The sequence below is a fragment of the Ursus maritimus genome, unplaced genomic scaffold (assembly GCF_017311325.1).
Source record: "Ursus maritimus isolate PB19 unplaced genomic scaffold, ASM1731132v1 scaffold_3, whole genome shotgun sequence".
Taxonomy (NCBI): domain Eukaryota; kingdom Metazoa; phylum Chordata; class Mammalia; order Carnivora; family Ursidae; genus Ursus; species Ursus maritimus.
Genome location: NW_024425563.1, coordinates 4,870,932 through 4,896,166, shown reverse-complemented (window position 1 = coordinate 4,896,166; position 25,235 = coordinate 4,870,932). Strand labels below are relative to the sequence as shown.

The window sequence follows — 25,235 nt, the reverse complement described above, 5'->3', positions numbered from 1 at the left end:
ATTACTTACATGTAACATGTAATAAAAACCACAAAAATACAAAGTGAAAAAGGATGAACTAGGGATATAACAGGTCGTATTCTTAAATATTTTAAAGTTTATTAGTGGCAAAATAAAATCTGTTGAGGGCATATGGGTGTGAGAGTGTGAATGACAAGAAATGTGATCCCGCATAACTTGATTTGATTGCCATTGGGTCCACCATCGTGTTAAATTTCACAATGTGGCTGAAGCGCAAATACTGGGCCTAGGAGGGCTGTTTGTCTGACAACTTTTTATTGTCTACTGACAGTCTGGTTCCCCCTCGACCCACAACAGAAGGAGCTCCTAGACCAGGACTTGTCCTTCATTAGGGAGACAAGCCCAGGAGACCTCATGAGGGTCAAGTGAGAGGGAAGGACAGAAGGCAAATGGATTGCTGCTGAAAGCAATGGGAACCAATCCTACTGGGACCACTCTGTGAGAACCTCAGTGTCCTCTCAGCTGAGGGGTAAGGAAGCTGGCGTGTTTACCACACCAAATCCTGCCCTTCACTGGTTAAGGACTGCCCGGCCTGGCCCACATGCAGCCCAGTAGGCCCTGGCAGCCAGCAGACGCCTCCAGAAGCCTGTGGGTTTTGGCAACTGCAGGTAAGCTAAAAGAGGCTCAGGGTCCGTGAGCAGGAAACAGACAGCATATGCCACCTCTGCTGTCCCTGCATCAGGAAGAATACTAACTTCAATCTTAATTTTTTTGCAGGATTCTTTCTAAGCCCTTAAAAAGAATCTTTGTTAGATAGGTTAATTTACAGTTAGTTTTAACTAAATTGGTAATGTATAAATGAACATACCCACAAACACCTCACAGGCAATTCTTTCCACTTTCCCACAGGATACTTAGATATGTATGGGACAGATGACCACCTGACACATAGATCGATGAGTGCACCAGAGTCAATCTGAATATCAAATATTGATACAATTTCATCTTTTCTTATATTAAAATGTATAAACAGAAGTTCTGAGGTTTTCTTCCTCTCCACAATACATTACCTTGTATACCCCTAGAGGTGCACGCTCCCCATTCTGGCCATGCCTTGGCCAAAGTACACAGACCCTTGTCCAGCTCTTAGCTGGAAATAATTTGATTCATTTCATGGTATGGCTGGACTATGCTAAGAACATACTAGTAACATACAGTACTAATGCGGTTTCAGCATTTGTCTATCACTTCATGAGGAGATGAAAATTTCAAAACAATCTTCACAGAATTCCTTGAATGGGTATATTATTTCCCTGTGTTAAAATTATACAGAGACTGAACCAGAATGCAACTCCATCTTGGACTCATTCTAACTCAGATCAAAATGCTGACTTTCCATAGTCTTTTGGTGTGAAAGGCAGATGGGCAGGCTCCTTGTTTTCATCCCCTTTGCCGAAATAACAGCTCTACAGAAACATTTTCCAAAGTTACAGCTTCCTAAAGGACTTACATATGAGAAATCAGAAATGCATTTAAACTTTCCCAAACAATTAAGTACTTAACTAAATTCCAGAAATGTGACACAGTTATAAAAAAAGTTCATTTAGGCCGCAATATGTAGATTATTTATTTAGTTTTAAAACAAGCTTAATATACAGTTTAATTATTACCAGCACTTTATCTTCAACAACCTAAGAACAGAATAAAGTTTTACTGTACTAGCTTAAGAAATCCATCCTGGAAAAAAAAAAAATCCATTCTGTGGTAGAAACATGTATATTAATTCTCCCAGAGTTTAAAGCGTTATAATCAAATCATTTTAGCCCAAAAAAGACTTTTAAAATTTTGCATAATATCCTGAAAACCACTATTTGGTGATACTTATCAACAAAACTCAACGCCACTTTCTCCAATAATAAAAATATGCTTTTTTAAACTGTTACTTTTTAAATGACGTGAAACTAAAGAAAACTGGTTGCTGGTTTTAAAATCCACTTGTTTGGAGAAAAATATTCTGTGCTTGACTACTTGCTGCCATGCCTTGCAGAGATAGGGTCTGTAGTCCGCATCTGCCTCAGTCGGATGGGTAAAGGCAGAAGGCCCTTCTGTCCAGTTTGAGGTTTTCTGCATTATACTTTGTGTTGTTGCAAAAAGTACTAAGCGATATTCACTTACGAGTTTCTCTAAGAACTGAGCACATTTCTTCAGCGTACACTCCTGTAAGTTAACACTTTCTCCTCCGTTGACGCGGTCTGTCCAGTAAAAAGCGGACAGGCTATCCAAGATCAGAAGGCAGAGGGCAGGGTGGCTACAAACCATGGTTTCCAGTGAGCACAGCGTGAGGAGCAGCTGAGTGCTGCTAGTGCAGTTCACCAGAAACAGCCTTCCCAGGCAGCGCTTCACCGTTTCTTCAGAACTCTGCGACAGTCTGTGCTCGAGAATTGTAACCAGCCGAAGCATATCAAAGTGATAATCTGTGTCAATAAATAAGACTTCTACTTCCAGTCCCCCTTCGGATTTTGGAAGTATACATCGTGCTGTTAAATGATAAAGCATTTCTGTTTTTCCTGTTCCCTCGGGACCATGAAATTCAAGAATACCACCTGTGTACAATGTAAAAATGTCAGTCAAAATGCAGCAGCACAGTAACAGTAGGCTACAAAACGAAAAGCCTGCAATAGCGTGTAAAATTACTGGAATGTGAAAGAAAAATCTAAGTCCCATGTAAGCAAATAGAAATAAATAAGGAAATCAAGAAATAAATAAGGAAACCTCTGAGAAAGGAGTTGGCTATTAGTTAGCATCAAGAAAATGTGAAGAACAGAGTGACAAGGTTGAAAGGTACCCAAGGAAGTCTACTGGGGAGGGGAGCACATGCACTCACACTGAAACTGGTGATAAGCTAAGAACAAAGTGCCAGATTCCTGGTCTTTCGAAAATCCATTGATTACTATGGTACACACCATTTCCGGTACTTGCTTACCCAATATACATTCTCTCCTTTTCCTTAAGTATAAAACCTCAATTTGGGGGGTGGAGGGAGGGAGTGCACCCAGCTGAAAAACTATTTTTCTCAGTATCCCTTGCAGAGAGGGGTCAGCAGATATCACAGTTGTAGCCAATGAGACACGAGATTTCTGTTGGGGTTTCTAAGTTTTGCTTTCCTGATACAGGTGCCACTTCTGCTCTGCCACTCCCCGCTCTGGAGGGGAAGCAGCCATCTTGAAGCAGTGAGTATAAAAGGGACACCCTAAGCAGGGCCCTAAGAATGGTGGAGCAGGAAGACAAGAGGTGCCCAGGACTTTGATGACACTATGGAACCTCACACCAGCTATGCAGGGCCTGCCTCTATACCACTTGTGAGGCGAAGAAAATAAGCCTCTATCAGGTAAACCACTAGGCTTGACTTCTGTTACATACCGTTGAAACAATCTCTAATTAGGGTTTCTCAGTGTTACTGGCATTATGGGTGGAAAAATTCTTGATTGTGCAGTTTCTTACATACAGAGCCGGAAGAGTCCACAGCCCTCAGGCCTAAATGCCAATAGCACCCCTGAACTTTGAAAACACCCCTCCACATTTCCAAAAAGCTATCCGTTATTCTTTGCTATATAAATTTCTTGAAATTGTGCCCAGCTGGAATGACATCTGCACTGTAAATTATTTTCCTAGCATTATAAGTTGAAGTAAACTACTCTGAACTTCAAAGACTCCAAATCTTTTTCTATGTAAGTTCCAATAACTCTCTTCCAGTGAGGACAACGCAAATTAAACACCTGGGGAAATTATCCCGCCTCCAGAGCTCTTCAAAATCTACTCCTACCAGTGGCCTTCCAATTCTTGCTAGTTTGTTTCCATTTAATTTATGGCTGAACCACATAACTGGAAACACTGTGTTAAAAATGCAGATTCTTAGGCCCCAAGCAAATTACATAGTCTGAGAATCCAATTACTTTATTTCCTGCTATTACTAACAAACCACTATAATTGGAACATTCATAAAGAACATGTAAAAAAAATCTTAGCACGTTACCACTATACCATATTTAAGGTAGTATAAAACTTCAACCAGTTTCTACCATAATCTTACATGCAATTTGCAATTCAAAATTTAAGTAAAAATTGTTCTCCCACACCCCTCCCCCAAAAGATTCGTGACTCAAGTAAAACTTATTATTCACTGATGCTCTTGCTGAAAGTTAACATAGTAACTAGAAACCTATTCAAGCCAGATGTTTAGTTTACTCTCTCCTACTACATGACAAGGGAGCTAAGCTGAAATCCTCCCTTACCCACAAATGAAAGTCTTTCACTTCCCTGTATTATAGAGAATAAACTACATGCACTAGATGAAACATTAACATAGAACAGATATTAATGGTAGTGAAGGAAAGCTGAAAACACAGTCTAGCAAGACTAATCTGAAAACAGTTTATATATAGGACACAGTGAACCACACAGAAACACAGTAAGGAAACCAATCAGCAGACTGCACCAAACCTTCCCTTCTTCTTTCCCCAGAAAAGGTATCAGAAGAGGCCAATCAACAGCAACTAACTTTTCCATCGGACTTTACAAATGACAAGGGACAACTTGATGATACCTCATTTGATCCTAATAACAATACTCTTGAGGTAAGAAAGCAAACTATCACCTTCCATCATCACAGTTATCACACTATATAATTTTTTTAGGATTTTTTATTTTTAATTAATGTCTACACCCCATGTGGGGCTCAAACTTACAACCCTAAGATCAAGAGCCACACACTCCACCAACCGAACCAGCCAGGCGCCCCTCATGCTAGATGATTTCTGACTATTTCGTTATATTTCCTGTATGCTCCTTGAAGGTTGGGACTTGCCTATTCTATCTCCAGCACAAAACACAGTATCTTCTGAAGGCACTTCATCAGATTAGTTTCTTTTTGAGAACTTCTTGAGCGACATCTAAGAAATGAAAATCTAAGTCCTATCTGGTGAGGGGTAAAGGCCCCAAAGTGAACTTTGGAACATTGCATTTTGAAAGGAATCAAGTCGGGTAGGGAATCACAGGTAGGGGGTATGGCACTGGTCACCAGAGTCCAGCAGGTGTGAAGGCCCAGGACAAGGCTGGAAACAAGAGACCAACACAGGAGACAAGCCAGAACAGGAACAAAGTGTCCAGTGGGAGTCCAGTGCCCTGCCCACTGCCCCTGGCCCAATGAGTGTTGACACTTAGTTTCCGGCAGGTCTTCAGCCCCCTTCACATATTCCGAAGGTAGGGGTAAAGCTAAGGTAGTGATGTGAAGGTGAAGAGAGACAGGGTTGGAAGTACCCGTACAAATCAAATACATAAGGAAAGCAGGGATTTTTAATTCACATAATCACATGAATATTCTAATAAGAACTTAGCTTTCAAAATGCTATGTTAGCTAGGTGTCACAAAATAAAAATGTTTTACGACCACCAGGATTTTAAGATTCAAGACAGTAATAAGAGTGTAGACATGAGATGATCTGAGAGTAAGCTACACAGAAACAGAGAACAGAAAGCTCAATTTGGTGGGTGAGAGTGAAGGAAAAATTAAGAACAGAGGCCAAAAACTCAATTCTTGGGGTACATCCATGTTAGAGGAGTCGGTATGAAAACATATAAGACAGAAATTTAATATAAAAATTAGGAGGAAAATGACACAGAGCACAAAACTTTTCAAGAAAATGAAACAGTACTAAACAACATTAAATGCAGCACAAAATTACTAAAAGTAAAGAAATGGCAAGGGAGAGTTTGGGAACAGATCACTGAATTGGTCCTGGATAGTTAGTTACCTTACAGCAGTAAATGTGCAGTTTGCAAAACCACATTTAATATAAATATTATTTTATGAACCAAACTTCAAAATCAGATACTCAGAAAAGAGATGGAAGGGCTCCCCGGGGGGGCACTCAGCGTTCTTCCAAGAATCAGGCTGCAAGGAAAGCAGGGGGCACAAGAAGAATTAGCAGAAAAATATGATGGTTTACATTCATTTAAAAAGTAAAAATATTCAAAAGCAGTTTCATGAGGCTGGAGTCAAATGAAGACAACCAAAGATAGGAGAAATGCAACATATTCTGAAGTAAAAGGGAAGAGACTCCACAAGGAGACAGAAATACATGACACTGGCCAGAGGGGAAGTATGACCATCTCTGGATTTTTCTGGCATTCTCAGAATAGCAAAAAAATGAAAACCTAGACAATTATTTTCTTAGAGAGAAGGTGGTACTCATAAATATCTTTTAGCGTAACTCAAAAGAGTAAGTCTTTGAGAACACTTGCCTACATGGTTTAACAAGGTTGCTAAATCCATACGTTACTAAGAAATAGACCACGTAGTATATGGATTCTTTAGATTCTTGGCTTGGCGTGAATGAGATGAGGCAAAGCTTAAGGTGAAATCCTTGGCAAGGAGATTATTAAGGGGTATATAAAAACACTCTTTTCCTTTTACAGATTAGTAGCAAAGCAGTAAAAAGGTCATTTGTAACAACTGGGGTAATAAAATGCGCAAACTTGCAAATTATATATAAATATTATCGTTAAGGTCCCAGATTCTCTACAAATATGTTTAATGATGAAGTCAGTTTTGCTGGTTTTATAAACATTTACTGTCTAATCATCACATCAAAAATTGTATTCAAACATGATGTTTTACAGAGGGGCACAGTCCTTTTAGCTGTATTTGTGAAGTCACTTTCTCAAATGTTTCTGAGAGCTGTTACAAAAGAAATCATAACCTTGTCCACTCAAAGTATTGGGCATGGAAACTTGCAGTAAAAAAAACAACACCCCCCCACCACTAAACACACACACACACACACACACACACACACACACACACACACACCAAAAAAAAACACCTCTACAGTTTGGCACTTGACAAATTAAACTAAATCAGAAAATCTGGATGGTTTGGCCTTGATAGTTGCTCTCATAAATAGAATGCTGTAAGGGATCTGGGTAACAGATTGTCAGAGTGAGTTTATGAATCTGAAGATCCTTCAAAATAAGGATAAAAAAGAAAAGCCAAAAAATACATCATCTTGGTACCAACCTACTAATTGTATAACAAATATGTTGAATTTGCAGATTATAATCATTATAGTACAGAAGAGGTAATGAGTTGATATATAGTACTGAGTAACTACTATGAAAAACCATTTAGAAATGTTTACAATGGCATTAGAGCTTTTTATAATCCCTAAATCTCTTAGCGCTTCAATTTGAGCTTCCCTATACAGTTTCTGATAAACTACCGGTGTTGATAAATAATCCTTATAATACCAGTCTTAAGTCTACTATTGCTCCAGTGAGCATTCATCTAACTAGTTTTATAGCTAAAAAATCTACAGTATTTATAAAATACTGAAATTAAGACAGTGTTAATCCAAACTAAGTAAACTTGTTAGTGATGGAGCATGATGGTGTTTTTAAAGTTTCTACAAATGTAATATTCAAATGTATAAGTGGTGCTGTGAACCCATGTTTTAGTGTCAGTTTCATAAGGTTCAACTTCATAATATCCTTTCTGATAGAATAGAAAGTTCGATCTTTTTGTCCAACATGTTTGGTCAAAATTTATCTTTTATTATTGATAGTTTAGAAAATTGTTTGCTAACAGATCTGCTCTATAAAAAAGAGTAAAGGGAATCTTCTAGGTTGAATGAAAGGACAACAGATAGTTACTTGAACCAAATGAGTTAATAAAAACCACAGGTAAATGCAACTACATAGGAAAATACTAAGGACAGTATATGTTTTATATTTATAACTTTTTTTCATTTATCTGACTTAAGAAACAAATGATTTGAGTAATAATTTTTTATTTCTGTTATAATACATTTTAATTTCTATGCTGTAATGGCTTTTTAGTTTCTTGCATTAAGTCATAATTTTAGAATTGTTTATGGACATTCAATGTTTAAATATGTAATCTGTAACAGCACAAGTGAAGGGGGAGGAAGCAAAGCTACCCAGTAGCAAAGTATTTATAAAACACTGAAATTAAGATGGTATTAATCCAAATTAGATAGTTTAAATTAAGATATTAACTGTGATCCTCAGAGCAACCATTAGGAAAATAACTCAAGGGTGCTTGGGTGGTTCAGCTGGTTAAGCATCTGCCTTTGGCTCAGGTCATGATCCCAGGGTCCTGGGATTGAACTCTGCATCGGACTCCCTGTTCCATGTACAGAGCCTGCATCTCCCTCTCCCTCTGCTGCTCCCTGCTTGTACTCTCTCTCTCTCTCTGTCAAATAAATAAAATCTAAAAGAAAACAAAACAAAACAAAACAAAGGAAAATAACTCAAAAAAATAAGCAGTAATGACTGGGAATAAAAATGGTACTCTAAGGGCACCTGGGTGGCTCAATTGGTTAACTTCTGCCTCTTGATTTCAGCTCAGGTGACGATCTCAGTGTTGTGAGATCAAGCCTGTGTTGGGTGGGGTTCTGTGCTGGGTGTGGAGTCTGTGTAAGATTCTCTCCCTCTTCTTCTGCCTCTCCCCCCCCAACCCAAAACAAAGTGGTACACTAGAAAATATTTAAAACAAAAGAAGACAGTAAAGGAAGAACAGAGAAACAAACAAACAAAAAGAATAAAATGTATATAAAAGAGCAAAATGACAGTCATAACCCTATCTTATTAGTAGTTCATTAACTGTAAGTGGATTAAATAGTCCAAACAAAAGGCAGAGACTGGCAGAATGGAATAAAAACACATGATCCAACTACAGGCTATCTACCATAGGCACACTTTACAAAGTCCCAAACAGACTGATAACAAAAGGATAGAAAAAGAAATGCCATGCAAGCAGTAACCAAAAGAGAGCTGATGTGGCTATACTATTATCAGAAAAAATACACTTTAAGACAACAACTGTTATTAGAGACAAAGAAGGACATTTTTGTTTTCCATTGTGCTAAAAGATGGCATAAAGATTTTTAAGCGTACAGTTCAGTAGTGTTAAGTTACATTCACACTGTTGTAAAACATCTCCCAAACCTTTCCATCATGCAAAACTGAAACGCTATACCCATTAAACAACAACTCCCTTTTCCCCTTTTTCCCCCAGCCCTGGCTAACTAACCATTCTACTTTCTGTTTCTATGAATCTGACTGCTTTAGATACCTTATATAAGTGAAATCACAGTATTTTCCTTTTTGTGACTAGTGTATTTCACTTAGCATGTCCTCCTAGTTTATCCATGTAGTAGCATGACAGGATTTCCTTCCTTTTTAAGGCTGAATAATATTCCCTTGTTTGCATATATCACATTTTGTTTATGCATTCATCTGTCAATGAACATTTGGGTTGCTCCCATCTCTTAGCTATTGTGAATAGTGCTGCTATTAACATAGGAATGCTAATATCTCTTCAATATTCTGCTTTCAATTCTTCTAGAGATCTACCCAGAAGTTGAATTGTTGGATCATATGGCTGTTCCCCACCCCCCGCTTTTTTTTAAGATTTTATTTATTTTGAGAGAGAGAGCATGAGCGGGCATATGGGCAGAGGGAGAAAGAGAGAAAGAATCTCAAGCAGACTCTGCACCAAACCCAGAGCTCACCCTGGGGCTCAATCTCACAACCGTGAGATCATGACCTAAGCTGAAGCCAAGAGTTTGATCCTTAATGACTGTACCACCCAGATGTCCCCATCATGTGGCAGTTCTGTTTTTGATTTTTTTTTAAGATTCTCTTTTTTAATATTTTATTTATTTGATAGAGATAGAGACAGCCAGTGAGAGAGGGAACACAAGCAGGGGGAGTGGGAGAGGAAGAAGCAGGCTCATAGCGGAAGAGCCTGATATGGGGCTCAATCCCTTAACGCTGGGATCACGCCCTCAGCCGAAGGCAGACGCTTAACCGCTGTGCCACCCAGGCGCCCCCTGTTTTTGATTTTTTGAGGAACCTCCATACTGTTTTTCATAGTTGCACCATTTTATAATCACATCAATGGTGCACAAGGGTTCCAATTTCTCTACAACCTCACCAACACTTGTTACTTTGTTTTTTACTGTTTCCACCCTAATGGGTGTGAGGTGACAAAGGAGGACATTTTATAATGATAAATGAGTCAATCCATCAGTAAGATATAATAATAAACTTGTAAGTGCCCAACAGTGCAGGAAGCCCCAAAATATGTGAAGGAAAACTAAGAAATAAAGGGAGAAATAAACAATTCAATAGTAATCGTTGGAAACTTCAATACCCACTTTCAATACCAGATAGAACAATTAGGCAGAAGATCAACAAGGACAGGTGACTTAATGCTAAAAACTAACCAGAACTATAAAACATCAAGAAAACACTCAATCCAACTATAGCAGAATATACATTCTTCTCAAGTGCACATGGAACATTCTTCAAGATAGACCATATGTTCAGCAATAAAACAAATCTCAATCAATTAAAAAGACTGAATCACAGAAGTATGTTCTCTGATCAGAAAAGAATGAAAACAGAAATCAGTAAGGACAACAAAGCCGTAAATCTTCTTGACCTTGGATTAGCCATTGGCCTCCTAGCTATGATACCAAAAGCATAAGCAATAAAAGATAAATAAATTGGACTTCATCAAATTTAGTAACTTTGTGCTTCAACGGACACCATCAAGATAGTGAAAAGACAACCCACAGAATGCAAGAAAGTATTTGCAAATCATATTTGGTAAGGGACTTGTATCTAGAATATAGAAAGGATTTTTATAACCCAATAACCAAAACACAATCCTTTTCTTTAAATGGGCAAAAGACACGACATTTCTCCAGATTACACATACAAATTGCCAATAAGCACATGCAAAGATGCTTAATATCATTAGTGATCAGGGAATGTAAATCAAAACCACAATGAGATATCACTTCATACTCACTAGGAAGGCTATAATAAAAAACACAGACAATGACATTTGTTTGCAGGATGTGGGAAAATTCAAACTATTCTACACTTCAATCCTAGTGGCAAGTAAAATAAGCAGCTGCTATGGGAAACAGTCTAGCAGTTCCACAAAAGGTTAAACATAGTTGCTCCACGAACCTAACAGTCTCTCCTGTAGGTATTACCCATGAGAATTGAAAGCATATACCCACAGAAAAACTTGCACACAATCACAGGAGTATTACCCATAACAGCAAGAAGTAGAAACCCAAACGTCCATCAACTGATGAATGGATAAACAAAATGTGGTAAGCCCATGCAACAGAGTATTACGGAACAAGAAACAGAAATACTGGTAATGCCACAATATAAAACTTGAAACGATTATGCAAAGTAACAGAAGCCAGTCACAGAAGACCACATACCGTATAATTCAATTATATGAAATACACAGACAAGGCTAGTCTATAGAGTCATCAAGTAGATCAGTGGCCACCTAGGGATGTGGGAGGAAATGGGGAGTGACTGCTAATAGGCACGGCTTTCTTTTTGGGCTGATGAAAATGTTCTAAAATGAGCTGTGGTGACAAGTGCAAAAATGGATACTACAAATCACAGAGTTGCACACATAAATGGGTGAATTTTCTCTCTACAGAGCTCTTCCACTAAAGAAGAGAAGCACAACGCCAGCACAGTACCTTTCTATAAGTTTTCCCTGGTGTCCAAGTGCTGGGGGAACAAGTGGGCATGTCTTTTCCCTTCTACAGAAATATTAACAGGGTACCTAGGGACTTAACTGTGATTCTCAAACTTCTAAAGAATTAAAAAATAAATTATAACAAAACTCCCTCAAATACTGTGTCGGGATAAGAGCAGTCAATATTTATTCTGAAGATTTACTGCAGATGAGTCAAACTTTATCTCATCTGACACAGATAATGAAGACTTAAAAGTGTTCTGTCATGATCTATTTCTCACTTTTTAATTTTACAGGTTAATCCATACAGCCCTTTGCTACGAGTATGTACATATCAATGAATATATGTCGGGAAATCAACATGTTTTATAAGACTTAATGTATGACACTGTATTTTGGTTTGAGATTGTTTTTTACCATGCACAGATGAATCTTCATCAGCAAACAGATATGGTTCTATTTCTTTCAAGGAACTTCTACCTTCAAGTCGAGCAAGGAGCTTGCAAAAGAAAAAAAGAAAAACTCATTACCTAAAAATATAAAATCTTAGAAATCTATATTTGCACAATTTTCCAAAAGTCTATAAAAAAGACTCATTTAATTTTGAGGATTTGGAGGAAATTATGAACTAGGAAATACAATTTAGGAGAAAAATTGTGTTCATTTATTCAGAAAATATCTCCTTTTTTTATGGATCAAACACTGATGGTATAAAAATGAGTCCCTGCCCTCAGAAGAGCTGATAGTATAGTGTGGGATATAAGACCAAACTGCTAACTGCAAAGTATTTACCTTTCTTACGTGTTACAATTTTCTTTCTCACTATACTTAATACACTTGTTATACAGATACCAGGTTTTAATTTGTTTGCCTACCTATATTGTCAATTTCTTATCTAATAGTTGGAGGGGGCAAAGGAAAAAGGTCGGAAAAAACCACCCTTGAGGAGTTCCCACGTGGATTTGTTGGGTGAACAGAGGCAGGTATGAGGCAGATGTGGCATCAGCCAGGCTGCAGAGGCTGTAAGGAGCACTCTGCACGTAGGTGAACTGTAAGCAGATTTCACCTGCTGGAGCTTGTAGCGCAGAACAGGCAGAAGATAAAGAAGTGCTGAAAGAGCAGAAGCCAGAACACAGAAGGTCTTAGATGCCATGTTCAGGAGCTTATTCTCTGCTTTGTAGACAAGAGCAAGGGATTTTAAGCAATGTAGTGAGAGGCAGTCTGGAAAAGTTAATAGTAGACAGCTGGGGCTTCAGGACCAGACCTGCTAGCTCCTTTCTTTGGGCCTCAGGTTTCTCATCATTCAAGTGATAACAAACAGTATCCCCACCCCCCCAAAGTTGTTGAGGATTCAGGGTATTAAAAAAAAAAGTGCTTGGCATAGAGTAAGCACAATGTACAGCACAAGCTATCGTCATCTGCATTTCAAATAGATTATCTTGGTGGCTAGTAGGGAATGTATCTGAAAGTAACACCAGATATGGAGAGAAGGCTGGAGTGTCACACTAATGTGGAGGAGGAGTGCCCACACCAAGACAAAACTGGTTAGGGTGACAGCAAGCGGAATTGCAAGGCTAATTTAAATGTCAATGAGGGACATGTAATCAAAGCTATCAAAGCTGATTCTCAAGTTTCTAAGCAATCAGCACAGATTTGACAACTCTTCCATACAACAAAAGAAAAAAAGAGCCTATCACAAATGGGAACAAAAGCAGTCACTCTCCTTTTTTAACTGAAACATAAGTTTTGAAAAGATTTCCTGAAGTCATGAAAGGGTTCTATACGTTAATTTAGCAAATGTTTACTGAGTTTCTGTTACATACAATGCACCATGGCAGGTAAAATGCAGACTACAAAGATGAAGATAACCTACCCTCGAAGAACTTGCTGTAACTTATCTCTAGGAGATGATATTTTATTCTGAAACAAAGTAAAGACGGCTCACTACACAAGAGATACAGTGCTCTGAGTTAGACTCTGAAGGTGTATCCGAGGTTAAAACTCTTAAGATATGACCTGTCTTTCTCACTAAGTTGACACTTGCACTGACAGTGCACCAGCGGTGGTGGGTGAAAATGCTGGCACAACCAGGGTAGAGGCATCAAACTGTCCCAGTACACAAGGCATTCTTCACCACTCACAGAAAAAAAACAAGCAAAACTAGTTTTTCACAAGAATGCCTTTGATGAGGCAGTTAAAAGTATTAGTTCTATTAAATCATGACCTCTGAGTACTTTTTAGAATCATTGTGATGACACAGGCCGCATACTAGCAGTAAAGAATTTAACCTTGATCAGAGAGGTCTGGCCTTTGCCCTTGGCTCCTGGGAGGTCATCTTCATGTCTCGGAATATCCTGCCTGATAGAAGTGTCTTTGTTTACCAGGGGGCCTTCGCCACACGAGATGGTCAAACAGTGCGACTTTGGGTTGGGGCTTTGGGTCAACTTGACCTCTGGTATCGGGGGCCCACAGACTGAAGTCAGCTGCTTGGGCAGCTGACTGTGTCTACCTGAGAGAGCCCCAAGAAGACTCTGGACACCAAAGTTCAGGTTAGCTTCTGCAGTTGGGAGACACACACTGATCCTGGGAGAAGTAAGCACCATCCACAACTCCACCAGGAGAGGACAACCGGAAAGTCTGCATTTGGAATTCTCCTGGACTTTGATCCATTACCTCCCCTCCTCTGGCTGTCTTTAAATCGGCATCCTTTCCCTGCAGTAAACCACAACCATGAATATAACTGCTTTCAATGAGTTCTGTGAGTCCTTCTACTGAATTGCTATACCTGAAGGTGGTCCTGGCCTTGCAATTAGTATTAGAGTTGAGTACAGTCTTAGGGATCCAGAACGCGGCAGTTTGTGTCTGAGGTAAAGTCTGCTCCTGGGGACGTCCCCCACTTCACACACAGATGAAGGACTTCTCCAAAATGAAATAGAATCATTTTTGTTTTTTTTTCTTTAGGAAAAGCACTTGTGTTGATTATTTGAGTTGGATGCTTTTTTCATAGGCTACCATTTTATTTGAAAGAATGATTAAAAGACAAGCTTTGATTATACAGACTTGGTATTTGGCAGATATTTTATCGAAAACAAAGAAAGTAAGCTTGTCACTTCAAAAAAACTGACGGTATTTGTTGCCAGTGATAACATTTGAATTTTGGAAAACTCATCCACCACCATGACCTTGACAGCTCCCCAATAGTTAAGGTCCTTTTTGGTGAAGTTGCCAATGTTTTAATGAAAGTGATTTTTAAAAATAATTATTTAACAAAACATGTCCATACTTGAAAGATCTGTGTAATTCAGTGAACCAATATTTCCAAATGACCAATGCACGATGTTAAATTATTCCTGGGTAAAAGATTCACTCCAAATGTAAGACCAATCAATGGTTTTAACGTATGAAAAATTCACTGATATAATTTTATATTCTACGTTGCAATTAACTTTTAGGAAACTACTATCTTCTCAAGTTTTGGTACAGATTCAAAGAAGAAAATCCACAATTCTCTAAAAAGATCTTCAAAAACCTCCTTCTTTTTTCCAACTATTTATCTGTGAAAGGCCAGAGAGTCTTCATGTACTTTAACCAGAACAACATACAGTAATAGATTGGATGCAGAAGAGAACCCAGTCAAGTTCTGTTTAACCAGACAGTAAAAAGATCTACAAATATGTAAAACAGTGTGACTCCTCACATTTTTTGTTTAGGGAAATATAGCTACTTTTCATTAAAATATTTATGATAATATTCAAAGGGGTTATTATTGTCACTTGTATATGAATGTAAATATTTAAAATTCTAAATTTCTCAGTGCAGCTCTCTGTCTGGAGCTCACCTGCTCTGGAGATCTCTCAAGAGTGTTATTTTTAGCTTTAATAAACTTTCTTGCTTCTGCTATTTAATAAATAGACAGGTAAATTTCTCAGTTTCACTGACAGATATAACCCACATAAACAAAAGCTCTTTTGGTGACAGATATTAACTGCACTTATTGTGGTGATCATTTTGCAACATAGACAAATACCAAACCATTATGATGTACACCTGAAGCTAATATAATGTAACTATTATAAAACCAAAAACAAACAAACAAAAAAAAACCCACAAAAAATGCACAAAAGCTCTTTAAAATCCTCAGTAATTTTTGAATGTGTAATGCACTCCTAAAGCCCAAAAGAATGAGAACCACTGAGTTAGAAGACTGAGAGTGCAGCTTGAAGAGCAAGACAGAAACTTTCAGGGACAAGATGGAATAAAATGACTTCAAAATGTTTTAAAAAGCATGTATACAAATAACCAACTATCCTCATGAGAATGATTAACTTAGGAAGTTACTCCAATTGTTTACTCTTATTGTCACTGCTCACAATATTTTAGAATTCTCCACTGTGAGAATTCCTGGTAAGAAAGTATTCCAGAAAGCTTTATATCGGCATGACACTTGGGCAGAGACGGTATTACTCCTCTTACCATATTTCCACTATTATCAAAAAATCAAGTTCAGTTTCAAAGGATGAAAACTTTCCACTACTGAGAATATTCAAAATAATGTTTTACAATGCCAAAGCAGAGTCTGTTTCTCTCTTCCAAATAAATAAATAAATACATAAATAAAATCTAAAAAAAAAAACAAACAAACCACCCTAAAAATATGACATAACCTAATATAGAAATTAAAATTAATGATGTCCAGATTTAAGAAATGAATTGAAAGAAGTCAGATATAATCAATCTGGAGTTTCTGAAGGGCAAAAAAGAGCTTGTTAAGTGTCCAGGGTAAAAGGAACCCAAATAAGTTCTGCTAGACAAGATAGCTTAATCCTTTTAGGAAAGAGTAACACACTGGGCAATCAGAGTTTCGTCATGAATTTTCTTGATTCTCTCAGCAATCTTTCTGAGGCCAAATTTCCTATTTAGGAAAGAATGCACAGTGGACACAATTTTAGTCTACTTGGCAGTTTCACTAATATTGTTAATTAATAGATTTGACATTTGATTTGTAAATCAGTTTCTGCTAGGTTTTATTATCATAACAATAGTCATCTACTAATAGCTACTATTTGTGCTGTGGTATCATCAGTACATAATTTATATACATTATCTCTTTTAATTGTTACATTAACTCTATTTATTATCATTCTATTTTTCAGATGAGAAAACTGGTAGATGCCAGAGCTAAGATTTAAGAGATCCCTTCTGGCTCCCAAAGCCTGGAGTTCTTCTCCTGTCCTCAGAGTCAGTATCACCGAGTCTAATAAAATTTGAGTACAGAGATGAAACGGTTCTGCACCTACGAAGCTGATGATCGAACTGATCTGAGATCCTGTCTAGGCAATCACCGGGCCTCTTTCAACCATCTCTGTTCGTACTCCCTCCAACAGCAACAAGGAGCCCAAAATGTTTTCAACAGCAGCATTACTACCATAACAAGTATATCATCTGCAAAGGGGGAAATACTCAATTGTACAGACATCCACTGGTAAACATTTCAGCCAAGTCGAATGTATCCCAGGAGCTGAGTGAGGTGCTAGGGATATACAGATGTAGCGGACACAGTTCCTATCTTCAAAGAATTTGATAGGGTAGAGTCAGAAGGTTACGAAAGTACAATAAAGTATTGTAGCTGCTACAACAGAAATACAAGCAGGGTGTTGCAAAGGTGTGTGAACCTGACTAACGCCATCTTGGACAAATCATCCCCGAGGACCAGTCAGGGACCTGGGACCTCCTGGAGCACAGCACCCCTCCCGACATCGTTTCCTTTTGTTTAACCACACCCTTAAGTACACCCTTGGGCATAATATCCTTGACCTACCCGGGAGCTCTGACTATGACACACAGCCATTAAACACTCTCCTCTTGGGTGGTCCTGAGGCAGCACTCCCAACCCCAGGGCTAGAAAAGCAGGTCTTCAGGGAGGTGGGGTTGCAGAGGTTTACTCATCTTGAGGCTGCCTGCAGACAGGCTCAGTCGGGAAGTCCCCTTAACAAGCCACTTCACATCCAGCTGGACTTGTCAGCCTTTCTCTTCAGTCTCAAACGGTCAGTTCTAATTTGGGGGCGGCACCCTTAATTTTGAATGAGAGATTTAGCATACAGTTCTTTTAAATACATAAAAAATGTGCATTGATAGAGAAACGCTTTTTTTCTTTCCACATGGAATGTCCTTTGCCTATTTTTCGTTTAAATTTCTAAGGCCAAGACTATTGAACAAACGACAATAACATACATTCTTCAAGGCCACCTCCTTCCACGAAGGTATTACTATACTTAACACATTACCAGCCTGTCTTCCCCATCTGTAAGTAAAAGCTCAAAAGGAAAAGAATCTATTTTGGCTCACAATGAGCTCCAAAAAGCTTTTGTTTGGCAGAAACTCAGGAGCTGCCTGTTAAATTAAAGGTAAACAGGGCATAGGTAGGCAGGCTTGGGAAGGATGGAGAGTGTAAAGAACCTCAAACTATTTCGATTTTCATGTCTGGACAGTCTGCAAACTTCTACCAAACAAAAGTCCAGGAGTATTCATGTCATCGAAGGGCTTCATACTAACAAAACTCCATTTCCAGTGCAACCGTATACCTTCAACACCTAGTAAGTAGAATACCTTACCATACAGATGTTTTTAAAGACCATTTAGTTGTGGAAGCTTACACGAGCAGAAAGAAGAACTTAAAGATCAAACCAACCAGAAATGAATGGCATTAAGGTAAATAAATATATACACACATATATTTAGTTCATCTGGATAAAGACTCATTTCCCCTGATCTTTTGTAAATAAATCTGTCTGCAGAAAGGCCCCAGCAGCAGGGCTGCAAGCGAGTTAAGTATAAAAGGCTACCTAAAGGGGCTCCTGGGTGCTTCAGTCAGTTAAGCGTCTGCCTTCGGCTCAGATCATGATCCCAGGGTCCTGGCCCCCACATCAGGCTCCCTGTTAAGCTTCTCCCTCTGCCTCTCCCCTCAGTTTGTGCTCTCGCACTCTCTAATATATAAAATCTTAAAATAAAAAAATAAGCTACTTAAAAAGCAAACATTCTAAACCAAATATTCCCACCCCTGCCCCGTAAGAGGCCTGGATTTCCCATCTACAAAATGAATACAATTCTTAGTTTTATTACTCACAAGTAGAGGAAATTCAGGCAAAAACGTGTAACTATAACACAGGGAACTAAGAGAGGAGCTGAAATAAGGAAGCAAGGGAAGCAGCAGCTAAGTGAATATGTACGTGACTGACGCAAACTTTGGCTCTCATGGTAGTTCTACAAATTAGAGGGCCAATTCCTCTCACATGGGAAATTAGACTCCTCTGCAACTTTGATAATTCAACTGTCCTTCAGGGCAGAGTACTAGGTCTGGCTCTTCAATCAAGCTTGAAGAAGAACTAATGCAATCATCCTGTAAGAGGAAAAGGAAAAACAGGTAATACAAAGTAAAGCAGGAACTCCTATATACACCTGACAATTTAAGCAGCATGAATTTAAGTTTTTAATACCAGTTAGCTAACACAGTGTTGTATTAGCTTCAGGTGTACAATATAGTAATTCAACACTTCCATACATCACCCTGTGCTCATCACAAGGGCGCTCTTAATCCCCATCACCTGTTTCACCCATTCCTCCACCCTCCTCCCCTCTGGTAAGCATCAGTTTGCTCCCTGTAGTTAAGAGTCTCTGTCTTGGTTTGTCTCTCTCATTTTTTTCCCCTTTGTTTTTTAAGATTTTATTTATTTATTTGAGAGAAAGAGAGCATGAGCTGAGGGGGGAGGGGAGGGAGAGAGGGCAAGCAGACTCCCAGCTGAGCAGGGAGCCCAATGCAGGACTTGATCTCAGGACCCTGAGATCATTACCTGAGCTGAAGTCAGACGCTTAACGGACTGAGCCACCCAGATGCCCGTTTCTTTTATTTCTTAAATTCTTGAATGTAACCACATGGTATTTGTCTTTCTCTTACAGACTTATTTTGCTTAGCACAGTACTCTCTAGCTCCATCCATGTCACTGCAAATGGCAAGATTTCATTATTTTTTATGGCTGAATAATATTCTGTTGTATGTATATACCACCTCTTCTTTCAACATTTGTCAATCGATGGACATCTGGGTTGCCTCCATATCTTGGCTATTGTAATCAATGCTGCTATAAACACTGGGGTGCATGTATCCCTTTGAATTAGTGTTCTTGTATTCTTGGGGTAAATACTCAGGAGTGCGACTGCTAGATCATAAGGTAGCTCTAGTTTTAACTTTTTGAGGACCCTCCATGCTGTTTTCCATACTGGCTGCCCCAGTTTGCATTCCCATCAACAGTGCACGGGGGTTCCTTTTTCTCCACATCCTGGCCAAAACCTGCTGTTTTCTGTGTTGTTGATTTTAGCCCTTCTGAAGGTGTGTAAGCAGCATTAATTTCTAGCAGAATTTTTAAGGACTAAATTTTAAATTTATGATATCCCACAAATTAGTAATTCCATTAAATGCATTCTTCAAATTTCATCAGTAAGTTATATCAAACTTTCAAATTTTCATTTAGATTAAAAAAAAAAACAAATATAGGGGTGCCTGGGTGACTCGGTTAAGCGTCCAACTCTTGATTTCAGCTTAGATCATGATCTCAGGGTCATGAAATCAAGAACCCTATCAGGCTCCAATCTCAGTGAGTCTGCTTGAGATTCTCTCCCTCTGCCCCGATTGCACTCCCTGCCTCTCAAATAAATAAAATCTTTTTAAAAAATCATATACGTGCATTGTCCCAGAATGAAACTATAAGGCACAAAATCAAAATTACAGGAGCTTAATGTTGGCAGAACACTTATTGTCACCTTGCATATGAGGAACTCTGCTGGAGAAACACTTCTGGCATATTCTATCCTCCTCTCATTCTCTCTTCCCCAGGGAGGATTTTCTAATGGGTTATTTTAAGAGCAGGTACTAGACACCCATGGATCATCCCCTTCCTCCCTCCCAACGGCTTTCCTATAGGAACTACACACTCTGCTGTGTTCCTATTTTTCAGCCTAAAAGGAGAGCGCACTCAGAAATGAGCATTTGACAACATAAGTTGGCTGATAACCTTGACAAGAGAATTTTAGTGGTACAGCCGAGACAGAAGACTGATCACACCATGGGCGAGAGTGTGAATGGGAGATAAGGAAGTGTAGGCACAGAGCACAAACTCTTTGCTGTGTGGAGGAGTAAAGGAATACAGCTGGATGGGCGCAGACGTCTAGGGAGGTTTTCTGCTTCGCATTTACTGTTCTATGTTAGGATACTAATGGAAATGATTGGTGGAAAAGAAAATGAAAAATGCATAAGACAGGGATGCCTGGGTGGCTCAGTCGGTTTTAAGGGTCCTGGGACAGAGTCCTGCATCAGACTCCTTTCTCAGCAGGTAGTCTGCTTCTCCCTCTGCCTGCCATTCCCCCTGCTTGTGCTCTGACAAATTAAAAAAAAAAAAAAAAATGCAGAAGACAAAAAAATGACCATAGGACTGGGAACATCTGTAGCAGTGAGGTCCTTGAGGAGGAATGTGATGGAAAAAATCCATGTCACAACTGGAGAAGTTGCACTTTTTTTTTTTTTTTTTTTTTAAAGAATTTACTTATTTATTTGAGAGAGCCCGTGCTTGAGTGCCCATGGGGTGGAGGGAGAAGCAGAAAGGGAGGAAGAAAGAATCCCAAGCTGACTCCCAGCTGCACATGGAACCCGAGGTGGGGGGTGGCCCCCCTCCAACCCCCACCCCAGTTCGATCTCACGATCCTGAGATCATGATCTGAGCCAAAACTAATAGATGCTTAACCGAAAAAGCTACCCAGTTGCCTCGCAGTTGCAGTTTCTTTTTTCTTTTTTTAGAGTTTATTTATTTATTTGAGAGAGTGAGAGAAAGAAAGCACAAGAGGCGGGAGGGTCAGAGGGAGAAGCAGACTCCCCACTGAGCAGGGAGCCCAATTGGGATGATTGGTACCCGATCCCGGGATTTCAGGATCATGACCTGAGCAGAAGGCAGTCGCTCAACCGACTGAGCCACCCAGGTGCCCTCAAAGTTGCAGTTTCTTAGAAGCAAAAATATTTATTCTATCTTAAGGAGGAAATTCAGAGAAAAGCAGTGCATATATTATCAAGATAGACTTCATGAAAAAGCAGGACTTGCTATATTAATATCTGGTAAAGTAGACTTCAGAGGAAAGAAAATTCCTAGAGACAATGAGGGACTTTACAGAATGAATTATAATAAAAGTATCAATCCACCAAAAAGTCATACGGTCCTAAATGTGTACGTTATCAATCAGAGCCTCAAAATACACGAAGCAAAACTAAGTAATACAGGTTAAAGGAGAAACAGACAAACCCACAATTATAGTCGGGACCTTAAGGTGACCTCTCAGCAAGGAAGAGACTTACAAACAGAAAAATCATTAAGGATACGGAAGATCTGAACACACAAGATCTGACTCATGTATATAAAACACTGCACCCAACAACAGAATATACATTTTTTTCAAGTGCCCAAGGAACAGTCATCAAGACAGATCACACCCTGGGCCATAAAACAAACCTCAACAAACTTAAAAGAACTGAAATCATACAGCGTATGTTCTCTGACAATGATGGACACAAACTAGAAATCAGTAACAGAAATACAACAGGAAAAATTAAGGGATTTCCTGTAATTTTTTTGTTTTTTTCAGTGACACATGAAGCAAGGCAGAGCGAGGGGAGAGGGAAGAGGAGAAAGGTAAGAAATTTATCCACTAAAGAAACAATTATTGAGTGCCAACTGTGGGCTAAACATTGTTCTCAATACTAGGACTAAAGGCATAAACTCAACAGACAACAAAGTCTGCTCTCATGACCTTTAAATTGATATAAAGTGTCAGGTAGGATAAGAAGAATAAACAGGGTAAAAAAATAAAGATTAACACTAGGCAAAAAATGGGTTATTTTACTGTAAACTGTAGTCAAATGCAGGTCTTTAAATCAAGGGTTCATTATTAAGTTTTCCACTCGCTACCTGGCCTACCATAATTCCATCTCTAGAATCTGTTAAAAGAAAATATTTTTTGCAACTTTATTTTCTTGGAAGACACTGTATGAAATGTCTTTTCCCTACTACTCACAAAATGTAGGAATGGATAGCTGTTTTTTAAAGCTGTAATTCTAGTGAATTAAAATTTTAAAGTATTGTACTTGTTTCTTGGGCTAGCTTGTGACTTCAGGCATCTTCCTCAACACAATGCCTCCAAGCAGAATCCATAGTACTGTAGCGTAATGTGCAAAGGAAGAAAATTGTGTCCAAACAAATTAAGCACTAGCCACTGAGTGCCCAAAAACACTTAAAGGAAGAGTTTCACTCAGCTGGTTTTGTTAACAAAAAGGAAAATAAGGTAGCACCTACTGCTCAGCTCCCTATTCTCCCCTCCAACACTCTGTACTCCAAAGTGATATGAGCCAGGCAATCTGGCTTAGGGTCTCCATGCAGACATGGCAGGCCAAGGATATGTTGCTAAATTTTTTGTTCAATGATTTGGCTGTGCTGGGCTCCCATTTTTTATTTTTAAGATTTTATTTATTTATTTGACAGAGAGAGAGGGGGAGAGAGAGCAAAAGCAGGGGGAGCTGCAGGCAGAGGGAGAGAGAGAAGCAGGCTCCCCACCAAGCAGAAAGCCAGATGCAGGGGCTTGATCCCAGTACCCTGGGATTGTCACCTGAGCCTAAGGCAGATGCTTAACTGGCTGAGCCACCCAGGCACACCAGGGCTCCCATTTTTCGGATACTAGGCTTATTCTGACTGCAAAAGTCATCGTGTTTAACCTTCGTTTCAAATGTTCATCTAAGTAAGTAAACTGTAGTGGTTCTTATACAAGCAGTGGCTCTACTCTTAAGGAGCAAGGTTTGGTAACTATGGCCAGTAGGTCAAATCCAAAAGTTTAAAAATAAGTTTTATTGAACACAGCCATGCTAATTTGTTCACCTCCCTATGGATGCCTTCATATTAGAACTGCAAGGTAAAGGGATTCTGACAGAGACGCCCCCCTGGCCTGCAAGGCCTAAATACTATCCGGCCCTTCACAGGAAAAGTTTGTTGACTCCTCTTAAGAGTAATACTTCTCGGGTGCCTGGGTGGCTCAGATGGTTGGGCGTCTACCTTCAGTTCAGGTCATGATCCCAGGTCCTGGGATGGAGTCCCATGTCGGGCTCCCTGCTCAGTGAGGAGCCTGCTTATCTCTCTGCCTCTCCCTTCCTTTTGTTCTAATAAATAAATAAAATCTTATTTTAAAAAAGAGTATTGCTTCTCTCCCTCACCTGTGTAAGAGATCCTTCTTAACACACCACTATTTCTCAGGGCTCACTGCCCAACTCTGCTATCCCTCACTAGCTTTGTTCCAACTATTCAGAACTACCTGCAGTTCCCCTAAATAAGCCGCTCTGAAGGCAGAACCCATGTTAATTGCTACTCTCTTTGACCGCCACCCCCTCCTTGCCAAACTGATTTCACATGGTTTTTAAAACTTCAGTCATCTCCTCCTCCTCAGTCTTCCGTGATGCCTGCCCTTCTATTGGACAGCATGCTCTTCTACACGTGCGGCGATTTTTTTTTTTTTTAAGTCGGCCTCCCTTCCTAGTTCTTCAATGGCACAAGTTGTTTCTTTTGTTTCTTACTCCAGTTCCTTAACCAGCGGCTGACACATAGTTAAGTACTTGATACTTCTTGGTTCAATTCCTGAATAAATTCTTGCAGGACGTCAAACAGTTGGCGTGTTTCTGGAGATACTTAAGCAGGAAATGCAAGCTGGGAGAGCCAGGGCTTGATGCCATAAGCAGAGACGGAGAGACTCGAGGGAGAAGTGGAGGCAACTTACTCAAATACTCAAATACCGATAAACGTCCATAAATTCTCCAACGGGCAATCCCTTTTCCCCGCTTCTGTTGCCTGGCTTACCATTTCTAACCGCAGTCACCGTGTGACAGCTTTGGACCGTCAGCCTAGCGAGCAGAGATTAGGAACTGCACACCTACCTCCGCACGCAGTGGGGGTGTTTTCCTCCGCCTCCCTTCAGAGCGCGCGCGTTAGCCTGCCCATCTCAGAAGACCCCCAGGTCCCGGGGGCTGGCTCCCGGTGTAAAGGTGGGAGGGTCGGCCGGGGTGCTGGAGTCCGGCGCAGCTCGCCTTCCCTCAGCCGAGCGCCCCCCGCCAGGACACCCGCGCCGCCTTCCCCGCCCTCCCGGCTCCCTCGCCCGCCCACCGCCCTGTTCTCATCTCCCTCGCTCCCGTCCCAGACTCGGCGGCTCTCACCTCCGTCCCAGACTCGGCCCTGCGGAAGTCACTACACATCGCCCCGAAGGCTGGGCGAACCAGACACTCAACTTTCCCGCCACCAGCGCCATTTACCGCGAGCGGCGGAGGCCAGACAGCCAGTCAAACGCGCTGACCCGTTGACCCAGGCTGGAGCCTGCGCACTACGCCCGCCCTCAGCCAGGGAGGCGGCGGGCATGCGCAGTAGTGTTTACGGGCGCACCTCGCCCAAGTGACGTCAGACCCCGTCTCCTATGAGACCCGGAGATAGCTGGTGATTTTTTTCTTCTCTCATAAACTTCAGTTCGTTTTTATTAGATAAAACTAGCAGCATGTTCTTCCTTCCTTCCTTCCTTCCTTCCTTCCTTCCTTCCCTTTCATTAAGTTTTAT

The 25,235-nt window shown here is 40.0% G+C and overlaps 1 protein-coding gene across 1 annotated transcript; it reads right to left on the bottom strand.

Annotated features, from left to right (window-relative positions):
* Positions 1 to 77: 77 nt before the first annotated feature.
* XRCC2 (X-ray repair cross complementing 2) lies at positions 78 to 25,026 on the bottom strand. The gene is made up of 3 exons (XM_008688590.2): positions 24,845 to 25,026; positions 11,977 to 12,058; positions 78 to 2,564 (listed from the first exon to the last, which is right to left on the bottom strand). The coding sequence occupies exons 1-3, from the start codon at positions 24,881 to 24,883 to the stop codon at positions 1,846 to 1,848; spliced, it is 840 nt and encodes a 279-aa protein (XP_008686812.1). The 5' UTR covers positions 24,884 to 25,026; the 3' UTR covers positions 78 to 1,845.
* Between the last annotated feature and the right edge of the window lie 209 nt (positions 25,027 to 25,235).

What these genes read in the sequence shown, in the direction of transcription:
- XRCC2 (XM_008688590.2), bottom strand. Translation starts at nt 24,883, where the DNA reads ATGTGTAGTGACTTCCGCAGGGCCGAGTCTGGGACGGAG. An exon ending in GGGCCGAGTCTGGGACGGAG is followed by an intron (nt 12,059 to 24,844) that starts GTGAGAGCCGCC and finishes TTCTTTTGCAAG; the next exon opens with CTCCTTGCTCGACTTGAAGG. An exon ending in TGAAGATTCATCTGTGCATG is followed by an intron (nt 2,565 to 11,976) that starts GTAAAAAACAAT and finishes CATTGTACACAG; the next exon opens with GTGGTATTCTTGAATTTCAT.